The following is a 25,031-nucleotide window of genomic DNA, read 5'->3' as shown; positions in this document are numbered from 1 at the left end:
CAATAATTGGTTGTGGCATTTCATTGGAATGTGAGTTTCACCTTCAAAGCTAGCATTATTTGACCAAGTCATTAAGAAAATGAGCTGCATTTTGAATAGCGCCAGGTCTTGCACTGAATGTAATTGGAATTTGAGACAATGCAGGAAAAGGCGATCTATTTCAAATCAGTACAGTGTTTAACTTGAAGAAATGAGTGTACAGAGTGTCTCACTGCCTTTGTCAGCTGAGGTGTTGCAACCAGGAATGCTGCCAGTCAGGAGATCTTGGTGAATAACTGCAGCATATGTAATAGACAGTGTACATTGTGTTAAAAGGAAGTGAATATTTGGGATGGTGGATGGAATGCCAATCAGTGAAGATGCATGATGTTAAAGATGTTGAGCATCCTGGGCATCACTGAGGCTGCTGTTCGAGGCATACAGTACATTCTATTTAGAAAAAGATAAAAGATTAGCATTCTTGTCATATGTATGTCAAACCAACAGTGAAATGTGTTGTTTGCATTAAATCAGATCAGTGGGGATTGTGCTGGGCTGCCCACAAGTGCCAACATAGCATGCCCATAATTCACTGACCCTAACTTTAATGTCTTTGGAATGTGGGAGGAAACCCAGGCAGTCATAGGGAGGACATACAATCTTCATACAGAACAGTGGAAATCGAATCCCACTGTAAAGCTGTGCAGCAGTACCACTATATCCATGTTCTGGACTCACCTTCAGATGGTGAAAAAGCTTTGGCATGTCAAGAGGTTATGTTGCAACTTTATAAAACTCAGTTTAGGCCACATCTGGAGTATTGCGTACAGTTCTGACTGCCCCACTATAGGAAGGATGTTGAGGCTTTGGAGAGGATGCAGAAAAGGTTTACCAGGATGCTGCCTGGTTTAGAGGGCCTGTGCTATCATGAGGTGCTAGATAAACTTGGGTTGTTTTATTTGGAGTTGCACAGGCTAAGTTGAGATCTGATAGAGGTTTATAAGATTATAAGAGGCATAGGTAGGGAGTGTCTGTTTCCCAGGGTTGAAATGTCTTACAGCATTGAAAGTGAGAGGAATTATGTTCAAAGGGGATGTGAGGGGTAAGTTTTTTCACTCAGAGAGTGGTGGATGACTGGAATGCACTGCCTGGTATGGTGATAGGGACAAATACATTAGAGATTTTTAAGAGATGTTTAGATAGGCGCATGGTTGTGAGAAAGATGGAAGGATATGGACATTGCAATGGTAGGCAGGATTAGTGTTTGGTGTCCTTGATTTGCTTTTTAGCTGGTTCGGCTCAATATTGTGGGCCAAATGGCAAGTTCCTGTGCTGTACTGTTCTAGGTTACACACCTCAGAAGACACAGCCTCCGATTTGGTAAGCAAGGAACAACAAAGTTAAAAAAAAAGACAGACAATCTTTCTCATTGTTTAATTGGTTTAATTATGGCCTGGCACATTGCTAAGTCACATAGGACAGATTGAACAGTAATTAGATCATAGTTGTTTGGATCCTACTCTATGACCTCTGTCTCCTGGGTTACAGAGATGAAATAAATCCGTATACCTTATTTTTTTAATCTGTCCTGTATTCTGCCTGAGTAAGAATAGAATTCTAGGGATGTTAAATGTTTGTCCATAACCACTTGTTTACCTTAGCGTCTATCAAGAGTGAAGACTAGTCACATTGATAAAGTTGCTGATGTCCCTTGAAGGAGACAATGGATTAAGCCAGGATAAAAACAGAACGGGAAGGGTAATCATGAGTTTTATCGTGATTTTGGTAATACATTTCTTGATCAAAGTTGAAAAATCAAAACAGGTACAAAAAGTACATTTAAAGATTTTTAGAACTGCTCAAAAAGGAAAAACATACACCAAAACTGTCATTCAGGCGACTGTTTTCACATACGTGATATCAGGATAAATTAATTTTCTCCTTGTCCATTACTTTAAAAGCACTTACCACTTCTATAATGCAAAACAGGCAGCATTTAAACAAGCAAAACATTTAAGATACAAAGCAACCCAAAATTAATGTAAACAGAACTGTTTAAAAGAGCTTTTTTCAGTACTTTTCATTTTACTGTTCTAATTATAAATTTGTTGTCTTTTCTTTGATTGTATTTTACAACTTCAAGTCTTGGATGGTAAACTAATGGTGCCAGTTACCTTCACACTGCCCCATCCCACAATTTCCTTCAATTTCAATAAAAATAAGAATAAAACAAGACATTTAGTAGGTGTACAGTTCCATCAATTGGATTACAGTTTAAATCAATCTTCATTTAGTCAAATCCCCACATTTAATTCTGTTTCTTTTAACCCACTCATGGAATTTACTTCCCAAGTTCCCGAACTATTGATTTGCTATTTGACATCTAAATAACCCAATACGAAGATAATCACAATACAGATTATATTCCAGTATCTCTTTGGAAAGAGTCATACCAACACATAGATAAACTAATTCAAACTGGCTAATTGTCAGCTTTAAATTCCTAAGAATGAAAACTGTAATATTTTAATCTACACTAAACAAAACTCCAAGACTGTACACACACAATCTGATGACCAACTAAGTCGCATTGGATAGCACTGTATCAATTATCAACCATAGCATGTGTTTATGTTTGTGACAAATTTAATTAGAGGGAATATATTAAGACAATAATGATCAATCTACAATGAACTCGAAGGTAGTTTGGTAAATATACACAGAAATCTATCAGAGTAACTTGAACTTATCAGGTGTTATATCCAATTGGTCCCTAAGGTTGTCATAGCTGGGAGTGGTAGTGGGAATAAGCTCCCACTCACTACCTATAAAGTGCTCCAAATGGCATGCGTCTCTAACAGCCTCTGACACCCGACCAACGCTTGGCCTTTATGTGTGGCTCAGCTACTAGGCCCGGCGGAACTGTTTCTACTGACAAGAGAAGGGGCAAAGCTGGATACTGGCATATCAAAACCAGTTGCTTTGAGCAGATGGGGCTCGTCAGCCTTAGACTGCAACCCTCCTAGGAGAAAAAAACTCTGATTTTAAACCTCTGATTTTAAGCCATACACACCCATGGGAAAAACTTCAGGAGTAAACCCCAAGGAAGAAATCTGGAGGCGGGATCCCTAAGGCAGTTTGATGTTGTTTACAACTTCACTCTGGCAACGTCTCAGACGACACTGGTGCCAAGCTGTATCAGTGCTTGCCCTTCCCTTGGACTACATCAGTGATGTGGAGAGGGGGAACCCACTGCATGGGAAACAGCCGGTTCTTCCCACCCAGGTTTGTGGCCTAGAGAGGACACAATCCACCAGAGGCACAAACCCATGATCCCCTGGGATCGATGGCTGCCTCCTAATATACCCAATTCTTTCATGGCTTGTGGTCACTCTAGGCTTGACCTATTTCTGATACAAGTTACCCCGGGAAATATTTTTGTTTACTGGTACAAAATTTGGCATGAACAGGATAGGCGTGTGAAAGCAGTGGTGTCCTGGGAGATAAACAGATTTCCTGACAGCACTCTTGGTGATTAACTGCTAAATATTTCCAGATAAAGATAATGTTGGTCTTGACAAAGAGAGATTAATAGAGTTATTGAAATAGAGCGATCAGTATAAATAAAATGTACTTTTAAAAATTTCAAAAATAAAATCATAATCATGATGGAATAAAGATGAAGGCCATTCAAAACTGAAAGTAACTTGAAAGGGATGTGCTGGGAGTGATTGATTAACTGAAGAGCATGTGGACACTTTCAGGCGTAAAGTCGAATTGTCCCAGAATACTCCAGGAAGTCAAGAAGTGGTGAGCACAGGAACTAAATCGTCTAGTAAATTAGTCATTTGGACATAGAGATTTCTCAAAGATCCAAGTGTTATGCAAGTTACAGCTCTGTTGTAAGTAGAGAATTGATAAATTAGGACATACTGACTTCTCAGTATTACAAACATGGGAGAATCTGCAGATGCTGGAAATCCAAGCAACACACACAAAATGCTGGAGGATCTCAGCAGGCCAGGCAGCATCTATGGAAAAGAGTAAACATCAGTGTCTCGGGCCAAGACCCTTCATCAGGACTGGTGAAGGGTGTTGGCCTGAAACTTGGACTGTTTACTCTTTTCCTTATATGCTGCCTGCCCTGCTGAGTTCCTCCTGCATTTTGTGTGTTGCTTTCTTAGAATGTATAACATGAGTGCTCATTGCCAACAATTTCAATAGCTCACAGAGTCTTTCCTTCACAAGCTATGCCTGTATGTAAATGGGTTGATGAGAGGCTTTGTGGGTGTACTAGCGCAACAGCTGGCTGCTGTGTCGGGCCTGCACAAGTCAGGCATCAGTGGGGGAGTTGGATTGTGAGCAAGGGTCATGATTTTCAGGTGGCAAGTGCAATGGCTGAATCAAATAAGTATATTAATTAAAAGTATGAACCCAAGTCAGATTTCCAATGCTGGCATGCTTTGTCATAGGTAGTTGTTGAAGCAGAAATGGAGACAACAAAATAAGGGCAAATAGACACAAAGGAAGATAAGGACAGGAAAAACTAGAGCAGGTTACTGCAGGCCCTCCTTAATACCAGCAGGGTGGAAAGGACTGAATACTGTCATTTCTATTATCCAACAAGCAATCTCAGTAAGAATGTTATGGTGATGATTTTTGCATAATATTTACCAAAATACATACCTTTGAGTTCATTATTTTTTGGAACATTAATGTACAAGTCCCTATTTTTTTTTATGTATTGAGATACAGCTCTTCTACCCCTTTGAGCAGCACTGCCCAGCAATCCCCTGATTTAGCTCTATCCTTATCACGAGATAATTTACAATGACCAATTAACTTACCAACCAGAACATCTTTGGACTGAGGAGGAAACCGGAGCACCCGGGGAAACACACGCGTTCATGGGGAGAACATATAAATTCCTTATTGAATTGAACCTGAGTTGCCTGTACTGTAAAACGTTGTGCTAACTACCGTGCTACAGTGCCATCCCATGAGTGACTCAGTATAGAAATTTGACCTTGGCCACACAGGCTAAACTAGAGTAGCAACTGTATTTTGTGCTTCACTGTAGAAGTTTAGTTTTACTCACTTAATGGAACAGAAATGGCATCCAAACTCTCAGTTGCAGCTGTGCTGTGTGTTTGGCACATGTGACCCAGAACAAAATTCTACCTCATCGTACTCCTTTCTTGTTTTAATGGGACCATTATCCTACTTCTTTTAAATAGCAGGAAGTATTCATATGTTATCATTTGAAAGATCCTAATTTTAAGGCAATATGTATTGATTCATAGAAAAATAAAGTGCAAATCTAAGAATGGACCATCTGGTGCCATCTAAGGAAATCAGAAAAGTAAAACCCCTGGATTTATTTAATCGTACTACACAATTTTCTTTTGGTCCAGTTGGAGATTCTGAAGCAAATGGCTGACTTTATTTGCAATGTATCTATTCAAATACAGAGTAGAGAATGAACTGCAACATCAGAGTCAGTATCCAGAATACAAACTGCCTGGCATTCAGGAACGGGCTTGGAGTTGAACCACTAGAATCTGTTAAAAAAAAACAGAGATTACAATTATTCCTTTGAGTTATCAGCAGTATTAGAGAAAATTAATGGATTCAGATTCAATTTATTTATCACATGTACATTGAAACATACACTGAACAAACAACACAACCTAGGTACAGGTATATATGGGGGACAGCCTACAAGTGTTAGCACACATGCTGGCATCAATTTAGCATGTCCACCATGTTGGCAGAACTTGTGTGAACTTGGCTGTATGACAGGAACTTAGAACATGTTACCACTTGAAAGCAGGCAATGAATAAACAGATTTCTAAATGGCTATTTAGTTCCAAGTCAAAATTCAAAGTAAATTTATTATCGAGGTACATATATGTCACCATATACAAGCCTAAGATTGTGGGCATACTGAATAAATCTATAGAATAATAACATAATAGAATCAATGAAAGACTGATCACCTTGAGCGTTCAACCAGAGTGCAAAACTGTGCAATACAAAAACAAAGAAATAATAATAATAAATAAGCGGTAAATATTGAAAATATGAGATGAAGAGTTCTTGAAAGTGAGTCCATTGGTTATGGGAACAAGTGATGGGGCAAGTGAAATTGAATGAAGTTATTCCTTTTGGTTCAAGAGCCTGATGGTTGAGGGGTAATAACTGTTCCTGAACCTGGTGGTGTGAGTCCTGAGGCTCCTGTGCCATCGTCCTGATGGCAGCAGCCAGAGGAGAGCATAGCCTGGGTGGTGGGAGTCACTGATGATGGATTCTGTTCTAGAAACATAGAAAACCTACAGCACAATACAGGCCCTTCGGACCACAAAGCTGTGCCAAACATGTACTTCCTTTAGAAATTACCTAGGGTTACCCATAGCCCTCTACGTTCCTGAGCTCCATGTACCTATCCAGGAGTCTCTTAAAAGACCCTATCATATCTGCCTCCACCACTGTTGCCAGCAGTCCATTCCACACATTCACCAATCTCTGTGTAAAAAACTTACCCCAACATCTTCTCTGTACCCACTTCCAAGTACCTTAAAACTGTGGCCTCTCATGCTAGCCATTTCAGCCCTGGGAAAGAGCCCCTGACTATCCACATGATCAATGCCTCTCATCAACTTGTATACCCCTATCAGGTCACCTCTCATCCTCTGCCGCTCCAAGGAGAAAAGGCAGAGTTCACTCAACCTATTCTCATAGGGCATGGTCCCCAATCCAGGCAACATCCTTGCAAATATCCTCTGCACTCTTTCAATAGTTTCCACATCCTTCCTGTAGTGTGGTGACCAGAACTGAGTGCAGTACTCCAAGTGGGGTCTAAATAGCTGTAAAATTTTCTCTCCATTCTTAAACTCAATCCCACGGTTGATGAAGACCAATGCACCGTATGCCTTCTTAACCACACAGTCAACCTGTGCAGCAGCTTTGAGTGTCCTATGCACTCAGACCCCAAGATCCCTCTGATCCTCCACACTCGCAAGAGTCTTACCATTAATACTATATTCTGCCATCATATTTGACCTACCAAAATGAACCACCTCACACTTATCTGGGTTGAACTCCATCTGCTGCTTCTCAGCCCAGTTTTGCATCCTATTGATGTCCTGCTGTAACCTCCACACTATCCACAACACCTCCAAACTTTGTGTCATCAGCAAATTTACTAACCCATCCTTCCACTTCCTCATCTAGGTCATTGATAAAAATCACAAAGAGAAGGGGTCCCAGAACAGATCCCTGAGGCACACCACTGATCACCGACCTCCATGCAGAATATGACCCACCTACAACCACTTTCAGCCTTATGTAAACAAACCAGTTCTGGATCCACAAAGCAAGGTCCCCTTTGATCCTATGCCTCCTTACTTTCTCAATAAGCTTTGCATGGGGTACCTTATCAAATGCCTTGCTGAAATCCATACATCTACTGCTCTATACATCCATACATCTACTGCTCTACTTTCATCAATGTGTTTAATCACATCCTCAAAAAATTCAATCAGTCTCGTAAGGCACGACCTGCCTTTGACAAAGCCATGCTGACTATTCCAAATCATATTATGCCTTTCCAAATGTTCATAAATCTTGCCTCTCAGGATCTTCTCTATCAACTTACCAACCATTGATGTAAGACTCACTGGTCTATAATTTCCTGGGCTAGCTCTAATCCCTTTCTTGAATAAGGAAACAACATCTGCAACCCTCCAATCCTCTGGAACCTTTCTTGTCCCCATTGATGATGTAAAGATCATTGCCATAGGATCAGCAATCTCCTCACTTACCTCCCACAGTAGCCTGGGGTACCTCCCATCCGGTCCCAGAGACCTAACCAACTTGATGCTTTCCAAGAACTCCAGCACATCCTCTTTCTTAATGTCTATATGCTTAAGCTTTTCAATCCACTGTAAGTCATCCCTACAATCGCCAAGATCCTTTTCTGTAGCGAATACTGAAGCAAAGTATTCATTAAGTACCTCTGCTATCTCCTCGGGTTCTATACACACTTTTCCACCGTCATACTTGATTGGTCCTATTTTCTCACGTCTTATCCTCTTGCTCTTCACATCCTTGTAAGAATGCCTTGGGGTTTTCTTTAATCCTGCTCGCCAAGGCCTTCTCATGGCCCCTTCTGGCTCTCCGAATTTCACTCTTAAGCTCCTTCCTGCTAGCCTTATAATCTTCTAGATCTCTATCATTACCTAGTTTTTTGAACTTTTGGTAAGCTTTTCTTTTCTTCTTGACTAGATTTTCAACAGCCTTTGCACACCACGGTTCCTGTACCCTACCATCCTTTCCCTGTCTCATTGGAACGTACCTATGCAGTACGCCACGCAAATATCCCCTGAACATTTGCCACATTTCTGCTGTATATTTCCAAGAACATCTGTTCCCAATTTATGCTTCCAAGTTCCTGCCTGATAGCTTCATATTTCCTCTTACTCCAATTAAACATTTTCCTAACTTGTCTGTTCCTATCTCTCTCCAATGCTATGGTAAAGGAGATAGAATTGTGATCACTATCTCCAAAATGCTCTCCTCCTGAGAGACCTGACACCTGACCAGGTTCATTTTCCAATATCAGATCAAGTACAGCCTCTCCTCTTGTAGGCTTATCTACATATTGCGTCAGGAAACCTTCTGGAATACACCTAACAAACTCTACCCCATCTAAACCCCTTGCTCTAGGGAGATGCCAATCAATATTTGGGAAATTAAAATCTCCCACCACGACAACTCTGTTATTATTACACTTTTCCAGAATCTGTCTCCCAATCTGCTCCTCGGTGTCTCTGTTATTATTGGGTGATCTATATTAAAAAAATCACTCAGTAGAGTTATTGACCCCTTCCTGTTTCTAACTTCCATGCAGAGACTCAGTAGACAATCCCTCCATGACTTCTTCCTTTCCTGCAGCCATGACACTATCTCTGATCAGCAGTGCCATGCCCCCACCTCTTTTACCTCCATCTCTGTCCTTTCTGAAACATCTAAAGCCTGTCCCTGAGCCATCCAAGTCTCTGTAATGGCCACAACATCATAGCTCCAAGTACTGATCCACACTCTAAGCTCATCAGTTTTGCTCATGATGCTTCTTGCATTAAAATAGACACATCTCAAACCATCGGTCTGAGAATATCCCTTCTCTATTACCTGACCTATCCTCCCTCTTGTACTGTCTCCAAGCTTTCTCTATTTGTGAGCCAACAGCCCCTTCCTCTGTCTTTTCAGTTCGGTTCCCATCCCCCAGTAATTCTAGTTTAAACTCTCCCCAATAGCCTTAGCAACCCTCCCTGCCAGGATATTGGTCCCCCTCAGATTCAAGTGCAACCCCGTCCTTTTTGTACAGATTACGCCTGCCCCAAAAGAGGTCCCAATTATCCAGAAATTTGAATCACTGCCCCCTGCTCCAATAACTGAGCTACGCATTTATCCTCCACCTCACTCTATTCCTATACTCACCGTCACATGGCACAGGTAGTAATTCTGAGATTACTACCTTTGAGGTCCTGCTTCTCAACTTCCTTCCTAACTCTCAAGTCTGTCTTCAGGACCTCCTCCCTTTTCCTACCCACTTCATTGGTACCAATATGTACCACGACCTCTGGCTGTTCACCTTCCCACTTCAGGACAGTGCGCATGTGATCAGAAACATCCCGGACCCTGTCACCTGGGATGCAAACTACCGTCCATGTTTTTCTCCTGCATCCACAATTCACCTGTCTGACCCCCTAACTATACAGCCCCCTATTACTGCTGCCTTCTTCCTTTCCCTACCCTTCTGAGCCACAGGGACAGACTCTGTGCCAGAGGCGCGGCCACCGTTGCTTACCCTAGGTAGGCCGCCCCCCCCCAACGGTACTCAAGCAGAAGTACTTATTGTTAAGGGGGACAGCCACAGAGGTACTCTAGTATGTGACCCTTGCCCTTCCCTTTCCTGACTGTTACCTTCTTATGTCTCCCGAGGCTATGGTGTGACTACTTGCCTATAGCTCCTCTCTATCACCTCCTTACTCTCCCTGACCAGACGAAGGTCATCGAGCTGCAGCTCCATTTCCCCAACCCAATCCCTAAGGAACTGCAGCTTGATGCACCTAGCGCAGATGTGATCTTCCGGCAGTCTGGGAGTCTCCCGGACTTCCCACACCTGACACCCAGTACAGAACACCAGCATCAGAGACGTACTTCCTTTCTCTATTCTTCACAGGTAATCTACCTTGCCTCAATCAGTTATCGCCAAAGCCCCGTTGAGCCAAAGCCCTCCTACTCTGTCTACCTCTTCTCCAATGCCTGCTCTATAAAGCTGTCTCCTTTTTAAACTCTTCCCGCTGGTCTAACTCGCTGACATCCACATGCCTGCGCAGTCATTCCTCTATCAATCCGCCAAAGAAAAAATTATCTCCTTTTATACTCTTCCCACCAGTCTACCTCGCTGACATCCACGTGCCCGTGCAGTCATTCCTCGATCAAACAGCGTTTCATGTAGATGTGCTCAGTGGTTGGAAGGGCTTTACCTGTCATGTACTGGGCTGAATCCACTACCTTTGTATGATTATCCATTCATGGGTATCGGCATTTCCACACCAGGCTGTGATTCAGCCAGTCAATATATTCTCCACTACTCATCCACGGAAGTTTGCTAACATTTTAGATGTCATGCTGAATCTTCGCAAACTTCTAAGGAAATACAGGTGCTGCCGTGCTTTCTTCATTGTTGCTGGGCCCAGGACAGATCTTCCAAAATAATAACACTAAGGAATTTACAGTTGCTGACCCTCTCCACCTCTGATCCTCTGATCTGAACTGGCTCACGGATTATTGGTTTCCTTCTCCTGAGGTCAATAATCAGCTTGCTGACACTGATTTGTGGTTAAGGCACCACTCAGCCAGATTTTCAATCTCCCTCCTATATGTTGATTCATCACCATCCAATTGGCATTAAGAGAAGCTCAAGCTCATTCCCAAAGTGATTTAGTGATGCTTCTGAGTTTCCATGAACAGGAGAGCTAAGATATAACACTCATCCCGTGGGTAAATTGATTATACATTGCTACATTAGTATGCAGCATGGCCCCTATGCTACCTATTAATAATCAATAGGATAGTGTCTGATCAGGTTGCTGATGCCAGATCCTCATGCAGCCTAACAGTCTCTTTTACAGCTGTGAATGTGCTTCAGGATTTGAAGGTAGAGAATTCCGAAGATTTTGAGTGAAGAAATGTCTTCTCGTTTCAGTGTGAAGTGACTGAGAGAATGCCCTCTTTTTCTAGATTCTAGCACCTACCATCACTACCTCTCCACCTCTCAGCATCCACTCTATTAAGCCCCCTTAGAATTTTTTTAAAATACCATGACTTTTTTTCCGTTCTCTAGCTGTGGTCTCATCATAATCCTATAAAGTTGCAGTATGATTTTCCTGCTTTTAAATTCTATCTCCCTTGAAATTAAGGCTCAAATTCCATGTGCCTTCCTAGTTACTTGATATATCTGTTACATATATTATTTTTCTGTTTCTTTCACAAAGAAACCCAGATCTCTACGAATATTTATTTATCTCCACCATTTAATTAATATTCTGTCTTTTTTCATTCAACTAACCAAAACCTACAATTTTACACTCACGATAACCACTGTCACTTAATGGTTTACAAATATTTGTGTCCTCACAACATATTTTCCCAGATATTTGCATGTTGTCAGCAAGTATGGATACAATACACTTAGTCAGATCATCTTAGGTGAATGTAAACGGCAAATAGCTGAGTCTGTGCCACTGGTGTCTGTGGCATCCCTGTGGTTTTTGCTTACTGACATGAAAACAAATGCTTCTTTGTTTCCAATCAGGTAACCAATCCCCCAGCAATGCCAATATATTATTATTAATATCACAGGTCCTTATCTTGTACAGTAACTTCGTAAACCTAAAGAACTTTCAAACAGCAACTGCACCATATACCCTGATTCTCCTTTATTTATCCTGTTAACCTTCACAAATAAAATATGCCAAACTTGATTTGCCCATTTTAAAACCATATCCACCGTCTAATCATGTTCTGATTTTTAACTGTTTTGTTGCTTCTTTATTCTGAAGTACACATGTCTTTTTCAGGTTAGTTTCCATTTTCTTAAGATTAATAATGGTTCTAACGTTTTCTCTTCATTTTGCCCCTCCCTTTATTTCCTACTATTGGTAGCATTGTTTTCGATTTCACGGATGCAGTTCTTTCCTTAATGTCTGTCATTTTCTCCTTCTCCATTATTTTCTCCATCACAGCTTTTAAAGAAGCAAAGCTTACATCTGTAAGCAGCCACATTGCTGCACCAGCCTGTACACTTTCTCTTTCACCTCCACTCAGGGCCCCAAACAGTCCCTCCAGGTGAGGCAACACTTGACCTGTGAATTTGCTGGGGTTGGCTATTGTGTCCTATGCACCCTCCTCTACATTTGCTGAGTTCTGTCATAAATTGCGCCAAGGCAAAGCCACCTTCAGGGTGGAGGAGCAACACCTTATATTCCATCTGGGTAACCTCCAACCTGATCACATTAATATTGATTTCTCCTTCTAGTAAAAAAAATTTCCTCCCCCTCCCCTCTTCTTCCATTCCCCATTCTGGCCTTTTCCCTCTTCTCACTTGACAATCACTTCCCCCTGGGTCCTCTCCTCCTTCCCTTCCCCCTGTGGTTCATTCTTCTCTCCTATCATATTCCTTCTTCTCTAGCCTTTTACCTTTTCCACCCACCTGGTTTCATTTATCAGCTTCTAGATTGTTCTCCTTCCACTCCCCCACCTTTTTATTCTGGTGTCTTCCCCATTCCAGTTCAGTCCTGAGGAAGGGTCTTGGCCTGAAACGTTGACTCCTTATTCACTTCCATAGATGCTGCCTGACCTACTGAGTTCCTTCAGCATTCTGCGCATGAAAGCTTACATTTGCTACTTTCTTGCTTCTTCCATTTCCATTTAATAGGAGCAGCAAGCAATTAGGGAAGCAACCAGCAATTTCAAGGACTCTACAACTCATGTTCCCAATAATATTTAGTAATTAATTACTATTTTTGTATAATCACAATTTGTCATCTTTTGCATATTGGTTGTTTTTTTATCCATCTTTATGTGTAGATTTTCATTGATTCTATTGTGTTTCTTTGTATCTACTGTGAATGCCCACAAATAAATAAATCTCAGGGTTGTAGATGGTGATATATATGTACTTTGATAATAAATTTACTTTGAACTTTATTGCAGGAGGATTTGAGTATGTTACTGGAGACATCTTGGTGCAAAGTTTAGACTGTACAAGTCTTGTCTCCTGAGCGTGGGAATAGGATGAGAGTGCGTGTAATGAAGGTTCACCAAATTGATTCCTGCCACGTCATTTATCCTACAAGGAGAGACTAAGTAGACTGGACCATGCTCCCTTAAGTTTAGGAGAACAATTTGTGATATTGAATCATGCAAAATACTTAAGAGGGTTTACAGGTTGGATGAGGAGATTTGTTTCCACTGCCTGGGGTATTTGAACCAGGGTTCATAATCTCAAAGCAAGAAATTGGCTCTTTTGGACAGATAAGAAGAAATTTATTCACCCAGAGGTACTGATTGCTTGGAATTCCTTACTCAGGGGCCTGTGAAAACTCAGTCATTAAAGGTAATCATTGAGAGATAATTAGATATTAAGGGAATTATTAGATACAGAGTTAATACAGGAAGGGACTACCCAGGTAAAATTAAATTAAATTAAATGCCAGAGTACACAAGGGGAAAAATCATATACTCTTCTTCTTATATAGTCTTATTTTTGATTTTCTTCCTTTTGTTTTTTTAAAATCAGCCTTTACTGATATCTCAATGTTTCCAATCCTCAGGCCTTCCACAATTATATGTCTTTTATTCAGTCTTATACCACCAATAGTTTCTCTTATTAGTCAGCTTCTCTGAAGACTTTCAATTCCTTAGTGGTATGAATATTCATTTAAAATAATCAAAATTGCATTTAAATTTCTGCCACTGTGCACCTTCTGCTGAACTTTTAAACCTTATTTCCCAACTTAGTCAAATTAATTTTTAAATTTATGACCATCGTTTCAGACACAAGTGCATCAACCTCAAAGTCGATATAAAATTCCATCATGTTATGGTTACTCTTTTAAAGAGGATCCTTTACGAGGAGATCATTAACCTATCAAATGTTAGTTTATGTTCAATCATCCTAGCCTCTGTAGCATATTGAAGACTTTCAGTCTTTGTTTGACAGTATTGCAAAGTTTTCTGAACCTTCCCAACCCCCAGACTAAAGGTCTGTAGCATGAAAAATATCAGTGCAGTGGAAAAATTGTTTTTCCAGGCAATGCATTCAGAGCTAGGGTCTCCCACCCTGAGATAGCATGAGTTACATGTGAAAAATATTTATGAATTGCACAAAAAAAATCAGTCAGAGATGAGTACTTCTCTGGTGAATCATCTTAGTTCCCTATTTCAGAAGTCCTTGTCCCACTAAAATACAACTGTAGACTGGGCATCAAATTGTGCTTGTTTAATAGCAATCATTACTCACTAGGAACTGGAAAATTCTTTCCTTGCACACCCTGTACAACTTATGACAGATCAGTGTTGAGGAAATTACCTATTTCTGCTTCTGTTGTGATGCAGAAATCACAAATCAACATCTCACCATGACTGTGCAAATAGTTCACTGATCCATTGCCTGCTGCAAGTCCATCAACAAAATAATTTATTCTAGTACATAAAAAGCAAACAACACAACATACCTGCTGGACATTTTTTGGAGGCCTTGAATTTGCCCATTTTATCTTCTTTCTCCAAATTGGCCATTTTCTTCTCATCAACATTTCCTGGAAGGGTGAAAATAGTGCATTTTATTAGGCACATCTGTACAGTGGTTTGCTAATGCAAGTATCTTAATCAACCAATCGTGGCCGCAGTTCAGCGCAAAAAAAGTGTACCAACACGGTCAAGAGGTTCTGTTGTTGTTCAGACCAAACATCAAAATGGGGAAGAAATGTGATCATGTTCATGTAGCACCATAGTCCTGAAAAACGTTGTCTCATTTTACTGTGTAGTGTACCAGCAGTTATGGTCGAAATGACAATAAAAAGTGACTTGACTTGACTTGACAAAGCGACATTGACAATGGGAATGATTGTTGATGCCAAACAGGGTGGTTTGAGAATCTCATAAACTGCTGATCTCCTGGGAGTTTCACACACAACAGTCTCCAGGGTTTACAGAGAATGGTGTGAAAAACAAAAGACTTCCGCTGAGCAGCAGTTCTGTGGGCGAGAACACCTTGTGAATGGGAAAGGTCAGAGAAGAATGCCCAGACTGGTTCAAGCTGACAGGAAGATGGAGGGGGAGTTAAGATGGCGCTAAACGGCGACTCCTTTGTTTGCATTTTCGGAAACAGCTCTATTTCCATCTTTAGTATCTTTATTTTACCTTTCAGGGTTCTTTTGAAGACCCTGACCTGGAGTTACATGCAGACTTTGGTTCGTTGCGGGAATGGGACCCGTTCTCGTGGTTTCAGGACCAGCTGTTGTTGTTCAGCATGCCAAGGGTTCGGCCTGAGAGCCTGGCTCGTATTTGGAAGCCTAAGATCTCAGGGCTCTGGAGACGAGCGGATTGAGGGTCGGTGTCACGGCAGGAGACTTGTGCGTTGCCATGGAGGCCAGAAAATCTTTTGCTGTGGGCCAGAAGACCCGAGATCTTTGTGATCTTCAGGCACAGAGCTCATAAGAAGCGACAAAATGGACTTTTTAACATCGTAAACCAGTGGGTTGTTGTTATGTCTCTCGCTCACTGTGAAAATGGCGGACACCTCCCTCTCCCTTATTAGAGAGAGAGAGAAGCTGTGGTTTATCGAATGCCAGATGAAATGTGATAGTCTTTGGGCAACTGCTAGTCTGTGTGTTTGCTATCACCTAGCTCACGCTTGTGCTCGGTAGCGAGTGTGCTTTTTTTTGCTGGGGGGGGAGGGGGGATTGTTGTCTCGCTGCCGCCTACATGCGGGAGAGGGGAGCTGGGGGGGGACTTTGGGGTTCTCACGTTTAACTCGTTCATTCTCTGGGGCACTTCTCTGTTTTCGTGGATGTTTGCAAAGAAAAAGCATTTCAGGATGTATATTTAAAAATGCAAACACGAGGAACTCTGCAGATGCTGGAATTTCAAGCAACACACATAAAAGTTGCTGGTGAACGCAGCAAGCCAGGCAGCATCTCTAGGAAGAGGTACAGTCGACGTTTCGGGCCAAGACCCTTCGTCAGGACTAACTGAAAGAAGAGCTAGTAAGACATTTGGAAGTGGGAGGGGGAGGGGGGAGATCCAAAATGATAGGTGAAGACAGGAGGGGGAGGGATGGAGCTAAGAGCTGGACAGTTGATTGGCAAAAGGGATATGAGAGGATCATGGGACAGGAGACCTAGGGAGAAAGAAGAGGGGGAGGGGGGGAACCCAGAGGATGGGCAAGGGATATAGTGACAGGGACGGGGAGAAAAAGGAGAGAGAGAAAAAGAATGTGTGTATATAAATAAATAACGGATGGGGTACGAGGGGGAGGTGGGGCATTAGCGGAAGTTAGAGAAGTCAATGTTCATGCCATCAGGTTCGAGGCTACCCAGACGGAATATAAGGTGTTGTTCCTCCAACCTGAGTGTAGCTTCATCTTTACAGCAGAGGAGGCCATGGATAGACATATCAGAATGGGAATGGGACGTGGAATTAAAATGTGTGGCCACTGGGAGATCCTGCTTTCTCTGGCGGACAGAGCATAGGTGTTCAGCAAAATGATCTCCCAGTCTGCGTTGGGTCTCGCCAATATATAGAAGGCCGCATTGGGAGCACCAGATGCAGTATATCACCCCAGCCGACTCACAGGTGAAGTGTCACCTGGAAGGACTGTCTGGGGCCCTGAATGGTAGTGAGGGAGGAAGTGTAAGGGCATTAGGAAGGAGATTGGTGGGGAGGGATGGGGGGGAAATGAATGGACAAGGGAGTCGCGTAGGGAGTGATCCCTGCGGAAAGTGGGGGGGAGGGAAAATCCGTGCTTAGTGGTGGGATCCCGTTGGAGGTGGCGGAAGTTACTGAGGTTTATATGTTGGACCCGGAGACTGGTGGGGTGGTAGATGAGGACAAGGGGAACCCTATTCCTAGTGGAGTGGCAGGAGGATGGAGTGAGAGCAGGTGTGTGTGAAATGGGGGAGATGCCTTTGAGAGCAGAGTTGATGGTGGAGGAAGGGAAGCCCCTTTCCTTAAAAAGGGAGGACATCTCCTTTGTCCTGGAATGAAAAGGCAAATGCAGATGCCTAAGCCTAAGAGCAGAAGCGGCGGAGAAGGGGATGGCATTTTTGCAAGAGACAGGGTGAGAAGAGGAATAGTCCAGATGGCTGTGAGAGTCAGGAGGCTTATAGTAGACATCGGTAGATAAGCTGTCTCCAGAGATAGACAGAAAGATCTAGAAAGGGGAGGCAGGTGTCAGAAATGGACCAGGTAAACTTGAGGGCAGGGTGAACATAGGAGGCAAAGCTAATATAGCCAAGTTTCCATCGAACTCAATATGTAAGTTTGCTGATGACACAACAATTGTAGGCCGTATCTCGGGTAATGATGAGTTTGAGTACAGAGAGGAAATTAAGAACCTGGTGGCATGGTGCGAAGACAATAACCTATCCCTCAACATCAGCAAGATGAAGGAATCGGTTGTTGACTTCAGAAGGAGTAGCGGACCGCACGACCGAATTTACATCGATGGTGCGCAAGTGGAACAGGTCAAAAGCTTTAAGTTCCTCAGGGTCAATATCACAAATGACCTGACTTGGTCCAACCACACAGAGTCCACTGCCAAGAAGGCCCACCAGTGCCTTTACTTCCTGAGAAAACTAAAGAAATTTGGCCTGTCCCTTAAAACCCGCACTAATTTTTATAGATGCACCATAGACAGCATTCTTCTAGGGTGCACCACAACCTGGTATGGAAGTTGTCCTGTCCAAGACCGGAAGAAGCTGCGGAGATCGTGAACATGGCGCAGCACATCACACAAACCAATCTTCCATCCTTGGACTCACTTTACACCGCACGCTGTCGGAGCAGTGCTGCCAGGATAATCAAGGACACGACCCACCCAGCCAACACACTTTTCGTCCCCCTTCCCTCCGGGAGAAGGTTCAGGAGCTTGAAGACTCGTACGGCCAGATTTGGGAACAGCTTCTTTCCAACTGTGATAAGGCTGCTGAATGGATCCTGACCCGGATCTGGGCCGTACCCTCCAGATATCCGGACCTGCATCTCAGTTTTTTTGCACTACCTTACTTCCCATTTTTATATTTTCTATTTATGATTTATAATTTAAATTTTTAATATTTTAGTATTTACTATTGATTTGTAATCCAGGGAGCAGAAAGCGCAGAATCAAATATTGCTATGATGGTTGTACGTTCAAGTATCAATTGTTTGGCGATAATGAAGTATAAAGTATAATGAAGTCAACAAGCTCAGCATGCAATGCATTGGTGCTGCTTCCTGCACATGAAATAAAAGTTCTTAACAAAGCAAATAGACAAAAAATAGCTTCAGAGATACGCCAGCAGGGCCCTCAGACATACCCTGCCAAGATTAGTGAATACGAGGACAGTGTAAAGGACTATCAAAGAATACATTGGGTACAGATCATTTCCAGATATGGATAGAGAAGTGCAAGTGGAGTTTGCTTTAGCAAAGTGTAAGTTGTTGCACTTTGGCAAGTCAAATCAAAGGAGAAATTGTACAGTTAGATGTGGGCCTCTGACCAGCATTGGAGGCACCCTGTGATCCAAGTCCACATTTCAATGGAAACGTGGTGGCAAGTGCACAGGTGGATGAGGTGGTAAAGAAAGTGCATGGCATGCTTGCCTTCATTGGTAGGGGTGTTGCGTATAAGAGTAGGAAGTCATGTTGCAACTGTATAGAAGAAGTCAGACCGCATTTGGAGTACTGCATGCAATTTCGGTTGCCCCATTATAGGAAGGAACTTGCAGGATTGCGCAGAAGTGGTTTACTGGGAAGTTTAAGAAGATTTTAGATCGTCACATGAATATGAAGTACATGGATGATGCACATGAAAAGGACTTTTGGTATTGACATCACGATGGGCACAACATCGTGGGGTAGCCTCTATCACCCTCAGCAACAAGGAATTCCAGGAGTTCACTTCCAGAGATCCTCTGAGAGAAAAATAATTTCTATACATTCTAAAGAAGAGAGGGAATTGAAGCCTGAGGTTTCTACGCTTCCCTCCAGAGATGCTTCCTGACCCCCTCTGTTCCTCCAGCAACTTCTTTGTTGCTTCAGTTTTAAATTACTTATATTGCTTCTTCAAACACTACTAAACTGCAAGTACAACCCTTTCATCCCAGGAACTGCACCAAATAACTGGATCTGATTTATTAGTTTTGCATTTTAAAAGACCAAATGTGAATCTCTTACAGCTGAAAGCTTGTTGAATGGGAAAATGTAGGTACCATCTGTGGCTATTTGTTTTAGTGACGGTTGTAGGAGTTCTCTCGTTACAAAGATTATAAAGAAATAGTTTGCCCCCAGTGGAAATCAAACGACAGATATTCTATAATTAATGAGGTGACTGGCTGAATAAATTTTGTATCTGGCCTATCAGTTTTACACCAGAGGCACGGATGGCAGATCCAACACGGTTCCATTTGTTTGAATGGAATTGTTGACCTTCACTGTAAAGATATTAATTAAAAAGGTAGATGTAGCTAAGTGGTTCATCATACCCCAATTTATTTGGGTTATACACTTTTATAGAAACATAGCCAATACAGCCAATACAGGCCTTTCAGCCCACAAACATGCCCTTACCTTAGTAATTACTTAGGATAGCCCGTTGCCCTCTATTTTTCTAACCTCCATGTACTTCTCCAGGAGCCTCTTAAAAGACCCTATCATATCCGCCTCCACCACCATCGCCGGCAGCCCATTCCATGTACTCACCACTCTCTGTGTAAAAAAATTACCCCTGACATAGAACACAAAATAGTACAGCACAGTACAGGCGCTTTGGCCCACAATGTTGTGCCGACCCTCAAACCCTGCCTCCCATATAACCCCCCCACCTTAAATTCCTCCATATACCTGTCTAGTAGTCTCTTAAATTTCACTAGTGTATCTGCCTCCACCACTGACTCAGGCAGTGCATTCCACGCACCAACCACTCTCTGAGTAAAAAACATTCCTCTAATATCCCCCTTGAACTTCCCACTCCTTACCTTAAAGCCATGTCCTCTTGTATTGAGCCGTGGTGCCCTGGGGAAAAGGCGCTGGCTATCCACTCTATCTATTCCTCTTAATATCTTGTATACCTCTATCATGTCTCCTCTCATCCTCCTTCTCTCCAAAGAGTAAAGCTCTAGCTCCCTTAATCTCTGATCATAATGCATACTCTCTAAACCAGGCAGCATCCTGGTAAATCTCCTCTGTACCCTTTCCAATGCTTCACATCCTTCCTATAGTGAGGCGACCGGAACTGTACACAGTACTCCAAGTGTGGCCTAACCAGAGTTTTACAGAACTGCATCATTACATCGCGACTCTTAAACTCTATCCCTCGACTTATGAAAGCTAACACCCCATAAGCTTTCTTAACTACCCTATCCACCTGTGAGGCAACTTACAGAGATCTGTGGACATGTACCCCCATATCCCTCTGCTCCTCCACACTACCAAGTATCCTGCCATTTACTTTGTACTCTGCCTTGGAGTTTGTCCTTCCAAAGTGTACCACCTCACACTTCTCCAGGTTGAACTCCATCTGCCACTTCTCAGCCCACTTCTGCATCCTATCAATGTCTCTCTGCAATCTTAGACAATCCTCTACACTATCTACAACACCTCCAACCTCTGTGTCATCTGCAAACTTGCCAACCCACCCTTCTACCCCTACATGCAGGTCGTTAATAAAAATCACGAAAAGTAGAGGTCCCAGAACAGATCCTTGTGGGACACCACTACTCACAGTCCTCCAATCTGAATGTACTCTCTCCACCACGACCCTCTGCCTTCTGCAGGCAAGCAAATTCTGAATCCACCTGGCCAAACTTCCCTGGATCCCATGCCTTCTGACTTTCTCAATAAGCTTACTGTGTGGAACCTTGTCAAATGCCTTACTAAAATCCATATAGATCACATCCACTGCACTACCCTCATCCATATGCCTGGTCACCTCCTCAAAGAACTCTATCAGGCTTGTTAGACACGATCTGCCCTTCACAAAGCCATGCTGACTGTCCCTGATCAGACCATGATTCTCTAAATGCCCATAGATCCTAACTCTAAGAATCCTTTCCAACAGCTTTCCCACCACAGACGTAACGCTCACTGGTCTATAATTACCCGGACTATCCCTACTACCTTTTTTCAACAAGGGGACAACATTCACTTCCCTCCAATCCTCCGGTACCATTCCCGTGGACAACGAGGACATAAAGATCCTAGCCAGAGGCTCAGCAATCTCCTCCCTCGTCTCATGGAGCAGCCTGGGGAATATTCCGTCAGGCCCCGGGGACTTATCCGTCCTAATGTATTTTAACAACTCTAACACCTCTTCTCCCTTAATATCAACATGCTCCAGAACATCAATCTCACTCATATTGTCCTCACCATCATCAAGTTCGCTCTCACTGGTGAATACCGAAGAGAAGCATTCATTGAGGACCTCGCTCACTTCCACAGACTCCAGGCACATCTTCCCACCTTTATCTCTAATCGGTCCTACCTTCACTCCTGTCATCCTTTTTTTCTTCACATAATTGAAGAATGCCTTGGGGTTTTCCTTTACACTACTCGCCAAGGCCTTCTCATGCCCCCTTCTTGCTCTTCTCAACCCCTTCTTAAGTTCCTTTCTTGCTTCCCTATATTCCTCAATAGACCCATCTGATCCTTGCTTCCTAAACCTCATGTATGCTGCCTTCTTCCACCTGACTAGGTTTTCCACCTCACTTGTCACCCATGGTTCCTTCACCCTACCATTCTTTATCTTCCTCACCGGGACATATTTATCCTTAACATCCTGCAAGAGATCCCTAAACATCGACCACATATCCATAGTACATTTCCCTGCAAAAACATCATCCTAATTCACACCAGCAAGTTCTAGCCTTATAGCCTCATAATTTGCCCTTCCCCAATTAAAAATTTTCCTGTCCCCTCTGATTCTATCCTTTTCCATGATAATGCTGAAGGCCAGGGAGCGGTGGTCACTGTCCCCCAGAGGCTCACCCACTGAGAGATCTGTGACCTGACCGGGTTAATTACCTCGCACTAGAACTAGTATGGCATTCCCCCAAGTCGGCCTGTCCACATACTGTGACAGGAATCTCTCCTCTGTACCTACTTCCAAGCACCTTAAAACTGTGCCTATCAGGTTGCCTCTCATCATTCAATCACTCCAAGGAAAAAAGGCTGAGTTCTCATAAGGCATGCTCCCCAATCCAGGCAACATCTTTGTAAATCTCCTCTGCACCCTTTCTATGGTTTCCACATCTTCCTGCAGTGAGGCAACCAGAAGTGAGCGCAGTACTCCAAGTGGGGTCTGACCAGGGTCTCAGCTCCTAAACTCAATCCCACGATTGATGAAGACCAATGCACTGTATGCTTTCTTAACCACAGAGTCAACCTGTGCAGCAGCTTTAAGTGTCCTATGGACTCAGACCCCAAGATCCCTCTGATCCTCCACACTGCCAAGAGTCTTACCGTTAATACTATATTCTGCCATCATATTTGACCTACCAAAATGAACCACCTCACATTTATCTGTGTTGAATTCCATCTGCCACTTCTCAGCCCAGTTTTGCATCCTATCGATGTACTGCTGTAACCTCTGACAGCCCTCCACACTATCCACAACACCTCCAACCTTTGTGTCATCAGCAAACTTACTAACCCATCCCTCCACTTCCTCATCCAGTTCATTTATAAAAATCACAAAGAGTAGGGGTCCCAGAACAGATCTCTGAGGCACACCACTGGTCACTGACTTCCATGCAGAATATAACCTGTACAAGCACTCCTTGCCTTCTGTGGGCAAGCCAGTTCTGGATCCACAAAGCTTTGTCCCCTTGGATCCCATGCCTCCTTACCTTCTCAATAAGCCTTGCATGGGGTACCTTGTCAAATGCCTTGCTGAAATCTATATACACTACATCTACTACTCTACCCTCATCAATATTATTTGTCACATTGTCAAAAAATTCAATCAGGCTCGTAAGGCACGGCCTTTGACAACGCAATGCTGACTATTCCTAATCATATTATACCTCTCCAAATGTTCATAAATCCTACCTCTCAGGATCTTCTCCATCAACTTATCAACCACTGAAGAACGACTCACTGATCTACAATTTCCTGGGCTACCTCTACTCCCTTTCTTGAATAAGGGAACAACATCCGCAACCTTCCAATCCTCCAGAACCTCTTCTGTCCTCATTGATGATGCAAAGAGCATCACCAGAGGCTCAGCAATCTCGTCCCTCACCTCCCACAGTAGCCTGAGGTACATCTCGTCCAGTCCTGGTGACTTATCCAACTTGATGCTTTCCAAAAGCTCCAGCACATCCTCTTTGTTAGTATTTACATGCTCAAACTTTTCAGTCCACTGTAAGTCATTCCTACAATCGCCAAGATCCTTTTCCGTAGTGAATACTGAAGCAAAGTATTCATTCAGTACCTCTGCTATCTCCTCCAGTTCCTCTCACACTTTTCCACCGTCACACTTGATTGGTCCAATTCTCTCACGTCTTATCCTCTTGTTCTTCACAGACTTGTAGAATGCCTTGGAGTTTTCTTAATTCTGTCCACCAAGCCCTTCTCATGGCCCCTTCTGGCTCTCCTAATTTCTCCTACCTGCTAGCCTTATAATCTTCTAGATCTTTATCACTACCTAGTTTTTTTAACTTTTCGTAAGCTTTTCTTTCCTTATTGACTAGATTTACAACAGCCTGAGTACACCACGGTTCCTATAGCCTACCATCCTTTCCCTGTCTCATTGGAACATACCTATGCAGAACTCCATACAAATAACCCCTGAACATTTGCCACATTTCTTCCATATATTTCCCTGAGAACATTTGTTCCCAATTTATGCTTCCAAGTTCCTGTCTGATAGGGTGATATTTCCCCTTACTCCAATTAAATGCTTTCCTAACTTATCTGTTCCTATCCCTCTCCAATGCTATGAGATAGAATTGTGATCACTATCTCCAAAGGCTCTCCTATTGAGAGATCGGACATCTGACCAGGTTCATTTCCCAATACCAGATCAAGTACAGCATCTCCTCTTGTAGGCACATCTACATATTGTGTCAAGAAACCTTCCTGAACACACTTAACAAACTCCACCCCATCTAAACCCCTTGCTCTAGGGACATGCCAATCAATATTTGGGAAATTAAAATTTCCCACCACGACAACCCTGTTATTATTACACCTTTCCAGAATCTGTCTCCCTCTCTGCTCAATGTCCCTGTTACTATTGGGTGGTCTATAAAAAACACCCACTGGAGTTATTGACCCCTTCCTGTTCCTAACTTCCACCCACAGAGACTCCATAGACAATTCATCCATGTCTTCTTCCTTTTCCGCAGCCGTGACACTATCTTTGATCAACAGTGCCACACCCCCACCTCTTTTGCCTCCCTCCCTGTCCTTTCTGAAACATCTAAGGCCTGGCGCTCGAAGTAACCATTCCTCCTCCTGAGCCATCCACGTCTGTAATGGCTACAACATCATATCTCCAAATACTGATCCATGCTCTAAGCTCATCCTCTTTGTTCATAATACTCCTTGCATTAAGATAGACACATCTCAAAACATCGGTCTGAGCGCGTCCCTTCGGTATCATCTGCCTATCCTCCCTCTCGCACTGTCTACAAGCTTTCTCTATTTGTGAGTCAACCGCCTCTTCCTCTGTCTCTTCAGTTTGGTTCCCACCCTCCAAGTAACTCTAGTTTAA

General features: G+C 42.9%; 1 protein-coding gene across 1 annotated transcript in view; it reads right to left on the bottom strand.

Moving 5' to 3' along the window:
* Window positions 1-1,230: 1,230 nt before the first annotated feature.
* cusr (Copper-only SOD repeat protein) overlaps window positions 1,231-25,031 on the bottom strand; it is a 149,124-nt gene continuing 125,323 nt past the window's right edge. Inside the window, exons 9-10 of the mRNA XM_063071251.1 lie at window positions 14,788-14,871; window positions 1,231-5,540 (exon numbers count right to left, since the gene is read on the bottom strand). Coding sequence (XP_062927321.1) covers window positions 5,437-5,540; window positions 14,788-14,871 — 188 coding nt within the window. The 3' untranslated portion in view covers window positions 1,231-5,436. The remainder of the gene's footprint in view (window positions 5,541-14,787; window positions 14,872-25,031) is intronic.

This window comes from Mobula hypostoma, chromosome 19, assembly GCF_963921235.1.
Source record: "Mobula hypostoma chromosome 19, sMobHyp1.1, whole genome shotgun sequence".
In the NCBI taxonomy this organism is placed as follows: domain Eukaryota; kingdom Metazoa; phylum Chordata; class Chondrichthyes; order Myliobatiformes; family Myliobatidae; genus Mobula; species Mobula hypostoma.
This window is presented reverse-complemented; position numbering and strand designations above follow the sequence as displayed.